At 40.8% G+C, this 15261-nt stretch overlaps 3 protein-coding genes across 7 annotated transcripts; 2 read left to right on the top strand and 1 right to left on the bottom strand.

Annotated features, from left to right (window-relative positions):
* Positions 1-14: 14 nt before the first annotated feature.
* On the top strand, positions 15-7407 carry LOC129588675 (solute carrier family 2, facilitated glucose transporter member 4-like). Of its 5 annotated transcripts, none has more exons than XM_055483012.1 (14): positions 15-293; positions 485-557; positions 1342-1434; positions 1855-2250; positions 2345-2443; positions 2525-2781; positions 3097-3221; positions 3353-3631; positions 3875-4062; positions 4480-4695; positions 4778-4895; positions 5301-5428; positions 5653-5947; positions 7285-7407. In XM_055483012.1, the coding sequence occupies exons 4-13, from the start codon at positions 2143-2145 to the stop codon at positions 5944-5946; spliced, it is 1812 nt and encodes a 603-aa protein (XP_055338987.1). In that variant the 5' UTR covers positions 15-293; positions 485-557; positions 1342-1434; positions 1855-2142; the 3' UTR covers position 5947; positions 7285-7407. The 5 variants fall into 5 exon arrangements, with proteins under 5 accessions (XP_055338987.1, XP_055338988.1, XP_055338985.1 ...); XM_055483013.1 differs by lacking the exon at positions 7285-7407 and having other exon boundaries at positions 1855-2023; positions 2105-2250; positions 5653-6145; XM_055483010.1 differs by lacking the exon at positions 7285-7407 and having other exon boundaries at positions 5653-6145.
* LOC129588676 (muscarinic acetylcholine receptor M3-like) lies at positions 7168-8952 on the bottom strand. The gene has a single exon (XM_055483016.1). It carries the CDS (start codon positions 8644-8646, stop codon positions 7363-7365), a length of 1284 nt encoding a protein of 427 aa, XP_055338991.1. The 5' UTR covers positions 8647-8952; the 3' UTR covers positions 7168-7362.
* Positions 8953-12967: 4015 nt separating this feature from the next.
* On the top strand, positions 12968-14985 carry LOC129588521 (histamine H3 receptor-like). Its single transcript, XM_055482769.1, has one exon. The coding sequence runs from the start codon at positions 13601-13603 to the stop codon at positions 14735-14737; it is 1137 nt and encodes a 378-aa protein (XP_055338744.1). The 5' UTR covers positions 12968-13600; the 3' UTR covers positions 14738-14985.
* Positions 14986-15261: the final 276 nt, after the last annotated feature.

The raw sequence follows: 15261 nt of genomic DNA, 5'->3' as shown, positions 1-15261 counted from the left end.
AACATGAAAAGTAGATGGAAAAACCTAATCAGGATTCAGGCAAAACGGATAAAGCCCTTCTATCCGTTTTTTTTATTACCAGTTTTCTTACAATCTTCGCATTTGGAAATTATAACGTCTGGATTTTATTGGTGCGGTTGCTGGTTGCCTGCAGTAAGCGAAAATCGTCATGCCATTACTGTCCGACTAATTTCCTACCGTGAATGACATGTTTGTCAAGACATGTTGATTAGAATTTTGATACTTAATCCATTTTGGATTTTGACAGAAGAGCCAACAATTAACCACAAAAGGTTTTGTTGTCAATATCAATCAGCGACTTGTTCTAGGCGCTTTGCTTGTAGACGATTCCTAGTCGGCGCTTGTCGACTGTTTTTCTTTATTTGTACGGATTATGAATGTATTGTCGCAAGCGGTTGGTAAAACAGGGAGGGCCGCGTACAAGTCAAAAGTAATTAGTTATGGAATGTTTTATTTACTGTAGGTCAAAATCCCTCAGCGCTAGCCGGACTGTGGTCACCTCACAATGATGCGTAACAAGCAATTTATAAGTTTTAGTAAGTATAACAGTATATGGGTGCCTGATAAAATTATGGCAGGAAATTATTAGCTTACTTGGATGGTGCTTCAAATTCCAGTGATCCGAATATCGAAACCATTGTGGAAATTAAAATAACGCATTTGAACGAGTCAGTAAATAGTAACGAAAATATCAAAGACTATTCAAACGAATTAAGTGTTCACTTGTGTTTTTAAAATCAAACATACGAATACTGTACTTCTACAATACCGTATACAGTACTAAAATTTTATACTAATTTATTGTTAAGATGGGCATGGTCGGCTATTACTGCTTTGTGGTGTTGTATGCATCTCTCACCTTTTGCAGTTACGAGTTACGCACTAGTACATTATAGTATTTCCGAAGGCTATCTATTAACAACTTTCGGAAAAACGACACTTAACACTTCCAATCTAACCTGTCATCAGCACAATGGCTACTATTTTGCTTTGTACACTCATATTCGCGTCTCATTGTTGAGAGGGGATTTCATGCGGCCAATTTATTTTTTCTTGAGTACCGTGTTTCATTGTTAATGCGTTCGGAGCATTGATATCTGGGGTGTAGTTTATGCGTAAATTTTTTTTAAATTTATGGAATTGTTGTGATCGTGCTACAATATAGTATGGTTAATGGATAGGACGTTTATGGCTGTGGCAATACTGAATCACTTCAGTGTGGTTTTGTATTAAAGACATCTATTTTGCTAAAGGTCATCATAAAGGCTCCCATTTTGAACCATTTGAATTTTATTTTTTCTATAGCATACATTTTTACAGTTTTGCGGTGCCCTCGAACATTCTCAGTTTGGTTTACGGCACCTGTGGATAATCGTTTTCTGGATTTCCAGACGTAAGGCAAAGCGTGGAGAGGTAAAAACTAAAACCAGCCAGATGTTACTTATTTCAGTTATTAGTGTGTTTCGTGTATAATAATGTTTGTTAACAACTGTTATCGGTTGTTAAAATTATTGATTCCAGTCTTTTAAAGATTATAATAAGGTTATTAGTTGTAGTGGATAAAACAGATAAAATCTTAAAGATTCGAGACTAACAATTAAGGTACTCACATGTTTTCGATAGCGTTAGAAAATAGACCGATGAAATAATTCTTAAATAGCTCGAAAAATAATACGATTTAATTTCTAACTTTAAAGCTTTTACCACAATTGCGGGTATTATAGAATTTGTGACGATGCTTGTGTTCACGTCAATATTTGATTATATATTATTGTAATGTTAGGAATTACCGAATTAGTATGTGAACCCGGTGTAAATTTGTTTTGTATGCAGCAGGGGGACGCAAAATGCAATTGTTGATTACGCGATGACCATAATGGACAACTTGAACTTGGATTGTGCAACAATGCAGCAGCTTTGCATGAGTGCGAATGGTTAATACGAATTACGAATACAATATTCGTGTACACTGCCAGGAAACGCAAACCGCTTTAATGTGTTGGTCCGTCGACAATACACGGTTGCGATATCCGCACTGCCTGCTCGCATTTAACATTTTTGTTAATTTCTGTACTTGTATAAGTTGTGCTCCGGATTTGGATAATCCGTGGAGAATCTGGAATGATTTCTCATGAAGTGATACCTTTGGAAAACATAATTTCGAATGACAGCAGTGTTGAACTACCAACCGGTGAAAATAGCGATGGACCAAAGAAGCCGGCTTCCAACGTAATGCAATACAACAAATAAACCTGCTGCAAACCAATTTTCTCTGTGTCATATTGTTGTGCAGCTGAAGAATTTCATATTATTCTGAATGTAGGCGATCACATCCACATTATTATTCGCTGTGATATCGGTCGCATACGGATCGTCTTTCACTTTGGGATACAATTTGGGTTCTACTAATATACCGCAGATGGTAAGTAAGCGCAACGTTTGATCGGTGAGCAGTGCAGATTTGATGTGGTAGATTATTACGAAAAATATGTAAATTTCCCAGATCATGGTACAGTGGATTCGTGAGGTTCGTTGCAAACAACTTAGAGCGGAGTATGCTGACCGCGATGACGATGACAATTATTCTAACAATGAAACGTTAGAATCGTGGTGCAAAAATGTATCTATGAAAGAGTTGGAAGAACTCTTCACCGATTTTTTGGGACTGAATTGGATGTGGACCGGCGTGTCCGTTGTCTACATCGCAGGAGCAATGGTGGGAGCAGTTTTAAGCCGACGCCTAGTCCAACAGTTCGGCAGGTACAGAGCATGTACAATAGTTGTACACACAAATTAATACGTATACTGTCAGCAGAAATGTGCAGTTATGTTATTTTGTTAACTGTTTGATTGCTAACTGTCAGTAGTACCGAAATAGGATTTAGGGCTGCCGGGCATTTCTGTTAATGTACAGAGAGATGTAAGAGCGTTCTCTAAATGGTTTCAGATTTTTTTAAAGTTTATTTTTATCTTCTGTTACACTGGTGATACAATGACGTACCACGAATTTCGCAAAATGTAATATAAGTGTGAATATTGATTCTTGAACTTTGTTAAAGTGTAATGACACTGCAGGAAAGGTGCGCTCTTGGTGAACAATGCTCCCGGCATCGTGGGAGGGTTACTGATGGCCATTTCCTATACCGCTAATTCTTTCGAGATTCTTCTTATCGGAAGAGGCTTCGTTGGTTTTCATACAGGTACTATGTCCACCTATGTGAAACACTAACGATAAATTCAAACGCAGTCATCATTATATACTTCTCCAAAACCATACCAGTAGCACATGAATTTAGCAGCTGTCTACTGTGCTGCTGACCTTTCTGTACAGGGGTGACGGCTGTGGTGGCTACGGTGTATTTCATGGAATTGGTACCCATAACTTTACGTGGCACGTTTGGTTGTATTCAAGCAGCTGGAGAAGCATTTGGGACACTATTTGCGGAAATTCTTAGTCTGCCAAGCATTCTTGGAGGGGCCAAGACGTGGCCATATCTGCTAGGAATGTCAGCTGTGCCGTGTATTTTTCAGTTGGCAACCCTGCCATTTTGTCCAGAAAGTCCGCACTATCTTTTCGTCGTTCAAGATGATGAGCAAGGAGCACGATATGGTCAGAAAATTTTGATGATATCCAAATGTCATGCACGATTTTCCTTTTTTGTCATTTAGTGACCAGAAAATTATATCTCAAATGATTAATTGTTAAGCCTTATAAATAAGTTCAGAGTTTATTACAGTTATCTAGTGCCGGGAAATATCCGACTGCGGAGGTGTTACTCGGTGACCTTTATCACTAAACCAGCAAAAAATGCGCCTTTTTCAGCACGTTTTATTGTGGTACTTAATTTTACAGCGCTGAAGAGATTGCGGAGGTTATCCAACTTTGGAATGGAAATAGCGGATATGCAGGAGGAACGCAATCGATTGAAAAATGAACCAACCATTAGTTTTTTCGGCATATGTGCCGATCCGCACCTTCGGAAAGTGCTAGTTATTGGACTCGTAACTGCCAGTTCTTTGGAATTAACGGGCCTGAATGTGGTACGAGCATATCATATCGCACGTCATTGTCAACCTAATAAAAGAAACCAATGTTGCACCTGAAACATTAGTACTGTACCGAAATAATAAGGACACACTTTATTGTATACTTGATTTACTTATACTGCGCAGAAAAACAGAAGTGCAATAGGAACAACATTATACTTTTCAACACTAATTTAGTTTAATTGGTGACACTCATTTCACTTTTGATTTTACGTTTTTTGAAGCAATATGTACTGTCTCGTTGTTATGTTATTGTGACAAAACTACAATAACTTATAGCGCACTGCTGACCGCTGTAGCGCTGTACGTAAGAATACAATAGTTATACACAATACTAAGTACTCTGTACTGGAAATGTGGAGTATTTATGGACTTGCTACTTCTGTGGGACACGCGGTTCTAATATATTAGGCGCTCCTGTATTCCACATACATTTTCCAAAGTGCCGGTGCAACGGAGACCACAGCTTCGTATGGCACCATCGGTTTAGGTGGATTGCTACTGGGCGCCACTTTACTGACGACTACCGGCTTTGTGGAGCGGATTGGGCGGAAGCCGTTGCTGCTTTTTGGCTTTGCGGGCATGGCACTTGCATTAGGATTATTAACAACTTTCCTCGCAACCTACGTAAGCAAAACGTACATATAGTCTTTTTTGAGTTCAAAACCAATCCCTTAACTCCTTACCTGATAAGTTATTCATTTTGCAGGAAAGCCGGTATGAAACTTTTGATACCATCGAGTCCAGCTCATCGCCTGACTACTGGCTGCCCTACGCGGCTGTTGCGTGTCTGTTCCTCTTCCAGACCATGCATGCACTGGGCCCAGGTACAGAGATGCAGGGGGAAACTCCCACGCTTTGGCAATGCTATTCTGGTGGCTATCACCTAGATAATAATATTGTGTAATTTATCTAATTGCTCCCCAAGCTGCTGGATATTATGTTGCTTCCCAGAATATGTAGGTGGATTCACGTGAGTGTGTTCCTTATACGTACCGGTAGACTACGTCTTCATTGCGTTTTATAAAAACTATGCTATTTTATTAATTATATATACAGATACGTGATTAGCCTTCATCACCAGAATTATTAGAAACACAAGCAGTATCATAAATTCAAAAGGGGATACGTTCAGGGATAACTGACCGGATAAGATAGCATAACTCCACATTATAAAAATCCAGAATACAGCATGTTTTCGATAAAATATGGCATGTTGGATTTTTCAACAGGTACAATCACCCTCTTTCTGATCGCGGAAATGTTCTCACAAAACGCCAGAGATGCGGCAACGAACGGAGCGGTAGCGATACAATGGTTTGGCGCTCTTATTGTTGTTTTGGCATTCCCTCTAATACAGGTACTACCATGTACCAAATAACAAATGATTTCAATGACATGGCAGCTATATTTAATCCGAGATAACCTAAGCATTAGCAGCCTTGAGGGTGCACTTTCCGCATGTTATTGTTGTTGCAATGAACAGTCGGTCCTTTTGGGTATTTGCTTTGCCTGTTGTACATGTATAGCCCAGGCAACTATGTAAGATCAATGGTGCCTTAAACCCTTCCTGTTTTATTCCAGGCCCAAGCCCGAGGATTGACCTTTCTAATCTTTATTGTTTTACTTGTTTTTTATTTTATTTACGTTTGGATTTATTTACCGGAAACAAAAGGAAAGGAGCCGGAAGAAATTCAAGCAGATATACATTCACACAAAGCAAAGTGCAGATGGTCTGTGTGCGCTTATCTCAAAAAGATGATTTATGGTGATAAACCGGTATCGACGGAAACCACCATAATCGATTCCGTTAACGGGATACCGATGACTGTGATAAATGGACGTGAAACTGATCACCAGCATCCTCATACTGAATAGCGTAAGCGTAATTTCCTTTTACTGGGATACTAGTTGCGGTGTTTCTGGCTGACGGATCAATGTACTTCGATGGTGATTTTTTACAAATAAGCCGACCATCCTTTCTGTTATTATCGTATCAATTTTTAATTGTATGCAAATTTTGCTGTTCAGCTTTATTCGTCGTCAACTGCGAAGAATTGAAACACGAAACTGCAGACCGCTTGCGGTCCCAAAAAGGGTCGCATGAGTCTTGGTGCTTGGCACAATCTAAAAATTATATATTTCGGAAAATAGCAATTTGCAGTCAATGCTTCCTGTTGCTTCCGGTTAAAATTCCAATAGCAATTTGACCTCCTCCTACAGTCTCATATTCGTTCGGTGCAAAAATTGCAGCAAATTAAGTTGCCATGCATCACTGTTGTACACTTTTATTCCTTCATCCGTCTTGGGATAGTCATCTACTCTTATTCTGTTGTGATCGAGATGTCACTGTAGCTGCTGCATTGTTTTGAGCATATTATTTTAGAACACCAAATACGTCATTTAGTACGGAAAATCCTAATGGACTTGCGTTGTTGTATAAGTATATACCCATGGATCGCCGTGGGGTCACGTTCCTCTGTGCATAATACTGTAATTGATGCGCAACCTTTGCAGAAACCTGGTTAATCCAGTAAAATCATTACACCCTTGGCCTTATGCAAGAAACTATTTCTGATTTTTCGCGAATTACAAGCAGAACTAACTGGATCAATAGGTATCCCTAACATTTACGATTCCGATTACCATACCATGCGAACGTACGCGTAAATTAAAGAATTACGCATCGAGCGCAATCGAGTAGTTGTATCCACACCCTTCTGTCACCCTATCAGTATTCAATAAGTTTAACATAATAATTATGTAAACCTGTCTCAACATAGCCATCGACAAACTCCCAAGGTGTCGGTGCCAGCATCTCACCGGGAATTATTGACAGTTTAGTACCGAGCTAGTTAATGAAATCCTGCAACCTTTCACTGATTTACTGTCCAGCGGAAGTATTTGTCTTGTTACAGTAATCTCTTGTTTCAAAAATCTCTCTCAAAATTCTCTTTATTGTGTTTAACAAAAAGAAAATTTTTATGTTGAAGCAACACACTGTACAGGGGTGTTTTTTGCGTGATGTACGTGATTGCTCTAGAGTGGCAACTTTGTAAAGAAAGAAACAAAGATGGCGGTGGCCTAGAACACTTACAATTTGCGTTTGAACTTCATCATTAATAGCAACATAAATGTATATAACACATAAGTGTAAGTTGAGGAAATACCATAGCACAACATTTTATTTATACATTGCTGCATGTCGCTTTGTAGCACATTTTGTTATCGCGCGGAAGCAAATACTGAAAAAAATTGTGACTGGATATGCGTCGGCAAGAAAAGACACAAATGTTACGACGAAACAGTTTGTGACTGGCGAGGCTGTGTCGGTGCCGTGTTGGAGTGCGGATTGCCGGTAGCGATGGCCGATATGGCCGGGGCCACGCGTTTCTTGCGCTGTTTACTTGGATGACTGACACAGCACGGGAAGATGTAGGAGAAGAAAATCTGATAATGGTAGCGAAACCTTTCTATGGTGACGGCATAGATAATCGGATTGACACCGGATATGTGATACTGTATCCAGTAAGATGCGCGGTACACGGAATCCGGGACACAGTTGCAGATTGGTCCAACGAAATTGCCGATCATCTCGTAGAAAAACCACAAGCAAAAGTATACACCCACTAAGATCAACAGACTCCGGACGGCGCGCTGCTCCTTTCGAAACTCCTGCATCTCCGATTTCTGCTTCTCCTGCTCCTTGGTCAAGGCGACTTTTTTCACGGCTTTCGTCTCGGTGTCGTCGTTGTCCGTGGTGACATCGGTCACCGGGGTGTTGTCGAAATTCCGCTTCATCTCCATCATCTTTCTGCGCCGTTTGCGAATGTAAATCATTAAGCGCAGATTGCAAAAGCAGATCACGGTCAGTGGTCCACCGAATTCCACGACGGCCTGCGGAATGGTCGCCCGGATTTCGTCTTTAAATTCCACATCACACTGATACGGCGGCAGGACGGAATAGCCGGCAATCGTGTCCCAGAACAGCGTCACCGGACCATAAAATAGAATAGAAAATATCCAGCTGCAAAAGATGCGCACCAGGGCTTTTTTTGGTGATTCTTCGTTGCGGTACGCAATGGGATGGAGGACCATTTTGTAACGGTCATAATTAATTAAACAGACCGACAGACTGCTTTGTATGGACATGACAAAGTCCATGAAATTCCAGAATTTACACATGTGCAAGTCGTTGCTGGGCCAGCCTTCGAAGACGAACTGGTAACCGCCCAGTGGCAAGACAAACGCACCCATGCAGAAATCCGATAAGGCCAAACTGGCGATATAGTAATTCTGGATAATACGTAATTTAGGATCGGTCAGAAAGGATCCAAGAATGAGGGAGTTGGCCAGCACGATCCATAAGGAGGATATTATCGTATCGGCCAGAATATAAACAGTGACCTCGATCGGATACGCCATATCGGGCACCGTGATATTCGATGTGCTGTTCGCGGTGACATTGACCACCGGCGGCTCGGTTGTGCAGTTACTGTCGCATAGCGTATAATTGTCACCAAATAAAGTCGAATTATATTCCGTCAGGTTAAATACATCGGTATCGTTAAAGTCCATGGCGAGTAATTAGAGAAGAGGATTGGTATAATTAAATATCCGAACGAAGGTCGCTTTGTTCACGTGTCGAAGGTAGGCAAACAAAATTACGTGGGAGTTATATCGGAACAAATGTTTCCCGAATCCGGATATGTGAGTGCAGCGGCTGCTTGACAAACTCTAGATCTGTTTGTCGCAAAGTTTTTATACCAGAACCGGCGCTGGCTTTTATGAACTGTCACTTGATTATCCACATGATTTAATGGAGCGGCCCAGTCGCAACCTGTCGAAAGTTAATTCATAACCGTAAAAGCTTTCCGCACGGCAGACTGGAAATCTCCTGCCGTGCGGCACGATAACAAGGAACAAAAAATCTCCTTAGCTGCTCCTTTGGCGGGCCACATACTGTATATATTGGCGGCCCGGGCTATCGGTTAAGATCATAGATTGATTCGTTAACGATAGGGGACGGGAAGTGGAGTTAACATTATAGAAACCTTTGACAGAATTGGTCCAGTACAGCGGCGCAGTGTCCCTCATCCAATGAGGGGTAATTAGACGATGACGATGCACACAAGGTAATACGTTGCAAGCGTGCGCCAACCGAGAACGATTTAATCATGCCGGTTGGCCGCCGCCTGCACTGCCGGGTGCTAAGAAATGGCATTATACAGGAAGACGAAATGGACATGGTTATGCATTTACGGATTCTGACAGGTCCGGATGTCGGAGTAGTTCTTAAGCGACGCAAACACTTTTACAAATCCATTTGGACTTCTTGAAGCTGTCTTTGCCGGTGTGGCCAATGGCATGGAAAAACCCTGACATCGCTCTATGGAGGAATTGTCAAAACAACTCCTTTCACGGCTTTCAGCGTAGTGTAATTGCCGAACACACTGCGCACCTTACTGTTAATTTCAGGCAATCAGGGCCAAATCGATATTCTATCAATATATGCATATGGATCTGATAAGCGGCAGGTTTCTGCACCCATCTTCGGGAGATTTGTCTAGTTATGTAATCGCAAACATGTCAAAAAAGCACGCTTTATATATAGAATACGTATACGTCAAAAGTATCAAGTTTCTGTTAAATTTCTTTCGAAATCTCTAATCGACGACTCTTTTCCGAACTTACAGTAACAGCACCAGCCTGTGCTGTGAGCAACCTACGGTGTATTTGTCTTCGCAAAGTTTTTTTTATGCCTTAAAAAACTATGTTATAATGATCGTAGGAACTAGAATCTTTAAAAGCAACAACGAACAGAATATCGCTCCCGCACTGTGCTCATAATATTGTATGGACCGACAGCTGTTGTCCGTACGAGCTGAATGATACTGTATTGAATGCTGTACTGGAAGTGATTCTGTATTGACTTTACTGTGCATAATTTTCTGTTCTAGGATAAGTTTCATTTTCGATTGTGAACCTTGTAGCTGCCAAATTCGTGAAGAAGCGTTTTCGTTTGCGTGCACGACTATTTTAGTATTTAAACATTAAATAGAATTACTCAGCTACCGGCAATTGTTGACTTTGTAGGCTTGTACCTAATAAAATTATTTATCAGTTTGGGCGTTCTCCAAAATCAGCGTCAATTAAGGTACCCCAAAAACACAACTTCGCCTTAACGCAACGGAGACTGTCGGCGACTCGACTGGACTATGGGTAATTGGTCGACCAGCTTCCAGCCGAGAACTTTACAAAACGCCTCGGCTGCTGTACAAGTGTATGCGGTACGTTGGTGGTTGGTGAAGTCGACTTCAGTACGTAGGGCAAATACGGGAAGTGCATGGTATGGCTAAAAGCAACTGCCAGTAGTTCAGCCAGTAGTATCGGGGGATGCCGTTCGTGTAGGTTTATCGTTTTTCTAAATAACATTGAAGCGTAAAGCATTTGAGTTCGTACATCACTTATTGAAGCGTCTTGGGAAAAAAATGATGGTAGCTGTTCGCCAAAGGTGACAACAAGGCTTTTTCCTGGATTTGATTATTGAATCTAAAGCGGTATGATGCTCACAAAGCTACATCCTGTACAGATCAGCAATTGCAACAAAGGCTAATAAAGAATTCCACCTTCGAGGCTCTAATCCACTTTTTACCAGTAACAAATAATCTGAGGTTTTAGTCAGCACCGACTAACAATTGGAATCCCAAGGCTAGTCAATGACTAATGATAGAGAGTGCCAGACTTGTTGGTACACAGCCAAAGCAGCAATAATTTGAGCTGCAAATTTAGATTATCAAATTTTATATGCATAACAAAAGTGGGATCTACGGAAAAATTGTAATACTGATTCAAAGACATAAATCCCGGCAGTTTTTTATTCGTTTTTATCTGGACATGTAGTAAACATGTCTGTAGCATGAAAAACAGAAGAATCTATGAACCCGACGCGCTCAAAACCAGTAGGTGTACAATATGCATTTCACAATTAAACGCAAGATTTGTATATAAATATACGTACTGGCGGCTGACCAACAGAATGTACGATGTACAGTAATTCTATGTACTCCGTAGTGAGTGTAGTCTGTATGCGACAACATTTACGGCATGTTACAAAATTTGTAGCGAGGTGTTTACCGAAAACGTTTTCTTAAAAGCTCGCTCCCAAAATAGTTTGTGAGGAAAACTGCATGCAACATAACATGCGTATAAGTAGTTTGACATACTTTCGAAAACCGTACATCTCATTTCCAACTTTCTGTAGTTATGTAGTAAATGTTTATATAAATCGACAGCTTTTACCAAGCTTCTTAGGGTTAGCGACCGCAGCGCAAACTGCTCTGATTGTGGTTACATCAGCGTTCATTGCGCTATTCTGTTCCAGAATTAAAACTTATCTTAATAAAGCTATTGGTATTAAAAATTAAGCAATCCTACATTTATTTATTACGCTGCAAAATCATATTTTTTCAAAAGCTTCTAAGTTTGCGAAATAGTAACGAACTTTAAAGGCGAACATATGTACAAGTAATCGAGTAAGCCGAATGTAATGAGAGTGCACCCAACAAAAAATTACTTACGCTAAATCTTCCGGCTGAAATCTTTGAGGTTTTTTGTGTACTGTGTGCATAACGAAGCACTAAGAATTACTGCAACTCGGCGCGCGCTTAAACTATGGGAGCTTTTATCAGTAATGCATGGAACTAGTCCATCTGCAATTCGAAAAGATAATATTTGTACCCATAGTTAGTGAGCAAACATAGTTTTCTTGCAGAAAGAACATTTGTTATTCAATTCCCACAGGGACTCGAGCCAAATATACTTCAATGCAGTCACTGTACATGAATTTAGTTTAAGTTAACATGAGAACGGGATATCGCAAAAGCTGTTACTAGATTTTGTATATGATGTAAACGATATAATGTATATCATCCCTTATGTTAGGGAAATACAAAAAATGCACACGCTGGGTCTGTACCTTATAACTAAAAACTGAACATTCAAACATACATATTATTATTTACCTTTAACATAAGTCAGTGTTGACATTAATACGGTAAAACGATATCATAACCTTTGGCTTAAAAATTATAGCTAATTGTTGTATATACATATGCAAGACATTCCCAATACCTCACCAAAGAGAAATAGTAAACATCTTATGTTTCGAACCTTGTGCTTCGGAACCTGTGTTTTTAACATTACTGTAATTTGCTAGTTATGCAGATTTCTTAAGAATCTGTGCAACTGAGTACGAGGCAGTAGATTTCGTCAACTTGACTCTTAATTGTACATGTACAAAACCTTCCAGTTTCCAGACGAATAAAATTACTGCATAATGAAAAGTTAAGAGGTCAATTAATACAACTGCCCCCATTTATTGCTACCAAATTTCCAATGCATACGATAATGCAATTCAGTGGTAAAGTCGATGTTTCATTTGTAAGTCGATAAAGCAGATCGTCCGCAGTTAAAGAAGACATAATGCAAAATCGATGAAGAAAACAAACATCTAGGCAAAACAATTAAAACTGTAGCTGAGACTTACATGAAATCTCTTCCCTGAAATACTGTACTGCACCAAAGACTCTGCATTGCACTGTATACCGAAAGAAAAGAAACGCTACCATGCAGGCAGTATAACAAGGACTGCATGCTGCAAGTGAAAAAGTTAAGGACTCTCAGCACCGGAAACCGCACAGCACCGTGGCAGCTGTTTCGGTATATATTATATTCCCCTAATGAGCAGTTAAAAGCAATCAAGCTATCGATCGCGGATGATTAGGCGGCAAAAAACTACATCCCGGGCCAGATGCGACACCCACTACAGCCACAGCGGTGGAAATCATTTCGACACGTCAGCATCGTTAGCCGCAAATGCCTGCCGAGAACTCCCGGATCTGCAGTCTCCCTGTATAGCAGATTATTATGTGCACGCACTTAAAGCTACGTTGCGTGCATCACTGCGTTTACATCCGTTGTGTGGTGTGGTTTGTACCGGCACAACATATGCAGCCAGTTGTATGGATGTGTAAGCAAATATTTATAATTGTTCTCCACATTGAGATACATTTCCGGTTAAATGGAGATTCCAGAATGTTAAGTATTATGGTGCTATGCAGCAGTTGAGAAGCCGACTCGGCTTCTCAATGTTTGTTCAGCATGGCGGTAACCTTTCTGCACGACATGACAACATATGTGGATATATCGGCATTCCAGCAGTGAAAACAGCGACGAGTGGATTGAAATGAGCAAAACGTCTGTTATTGCCAGTTTGCCAGTGCTGTCAGAAGTGTGCTCATGATAGTTGACAACCCGCATTTTACGACATGACATGGGAGCTGAAATTTGCATTTTGCAAGCTTACACCGGCACTTATTGGGCGAACACATGCCAATTAACAGTGCTGGAAGAGGCATGCGCCAGTGCACGCTGACAGCGGATCTGGGAAACGTTTGATTCTAATTACATGTATTTTTATCTTGTTGTTTTTATTATTTGGATATTGGCTTACGAATAATTCAATTGCAAAATGTACTGGCTTGTTCAAAGTTCAAACAATAAATCCCTACCCTTTACGACCTCCATAGAAAACGGATCGGATCATACCGGAGAATGGGCGTATCCGTTGGGGTTTAATATTTTCCTTATTGCGGATACCGCTATCTGTGTAACATGGTCATTACTGGCCAACAGTATAGTCCTTATCAGTGTACTGCGCGATCCCAAACTGCATCAAGCGCAAAATTATTACATCGCCAGTTTAGCCGCATCCGACTGGATGATGGCGGCTTTCGTCATGCCGATCGCCCTGTATAATTTCCTGTATAAAGGCTGGCCCATTCGCAGTCGTGCACTATGCAAATTCTGGACGTTTATGGATTTCACTAATTCCCTACAGAGCAGCTTATCCGTATCGCTGATCAGTTATGATCGCTACTGTATGGTGTGCAAGCCGGTTAGCTATCGAAATAGTACCTGGCGTACCGCGGCATTTCGGATCGGTGCCACCTGGACATTTTCCATACTGTTCTACGGATTAACCATTATGTTCTGGGATGTCGTACAGGGCTACTCCGACGTGCCCGACAACGAATGCCTGGTGGAATTCGAATACGACATGACCATGAGTATTATACAGGCGATTCTGGAATTTCTCGTACCGTTGGCGTTAATATGCTATTGCAATGTGCGGCTGTGGTTGTACATTCGCAATCGACGGAAGAAAGTATATCGCAGCGCCAGCTTCCGGGTGGTTGCACAGTCGAAAAATGACGAGGGATTGCCGGTGTGTAATATGCCGTCGAAGGATAAACGAACGGCGATCGCTGAATTTCGCCGCGAGCAACGCACGTTTCGGAATTTGCTGATATTAGTGGGAACATACTTTTCCTTATGGATTTGGTACGAAATTATCAGCAATTTCGTACAGCCGGTTCTGTTCAATTTTGAGCACCGCAGTGTTTCCACTACCGTATTCCTGGCAGCAACGTGGCCGCAGTATCACCTCCACGCGATTGATCCTATTATTTACGCTATTACTATCGAGCGATTCCGATATCACTTTAAATTGGCCTTCTCTCGACCTTTCACCAGCTGCTCACGCGAGCCGGTACCCACTGTCAAAAGTGAAGAAGGAAAAGATTCTGTGTCGCAAGCGATGCCATAACGATGTTCATACAGCGCGTTATTTTATCTAGCGGAAATAATCTTTTGCCTCTTGAAGGTCAGATGGAAAAAATCCTTTTTATTCAACAGTCAACGACAGTTTAGAGTTTTAATGCGAAGAGTTATGTGTTATTGCTGTACGTCGTTGCAATATTTTATATGTGCACAGACTCATCCAATACTAGAAGTACACAGTACACACGATCGCTATATTTAAAGCCTTTGCAGCTGCACGATGTTTAGCAATTAAATGGCTACTTATTGTGCAAATGGCATCGAATTTACTGTATGCAGTTTTTGACTAAATTACCTATTCGGTATTCCTGAAAGGGCTAGCAGGTAATACGTAAGCGACGTAAAACAACAATTAGAAGCTATTATAAGCAGCGATCAAATATGCAGTGCCAGCAGTGGTATGATTTACAATGGAATTACGTGGTATGAATAACGGTCATTAGCACTTCGCAGCACCTGAATTATTGAACACTTCAACACATATTAAATGGCAAATGCATAAGTACCGCG

The sequence above is a fragment of the Paramacrobiotus metropolitanus genome, unplaced genomic scaffold, assembly GCF_019649055.1.
Source record: "Paramacrobiotus metropolitanus isolate TYO unplaced genomic scaffold, Prichtersi_v1.0 Parri_scaffold0000030, whole genome shotgun sequence".
NCBI classification, from domain to species: domain Eukaryota; kingdom Metazoa; phylum Tardigrada; class Eutardigrada; order Parachela; family Macrobiotidae; genus Paramacrobiotus; species Paramacrobiotus metropolitanus.
The sequence above is the reverse complement of the archived record's forward strand: the minus strand, read 5'-3'. Positions and strand labels throughout refer to the sequence as shown.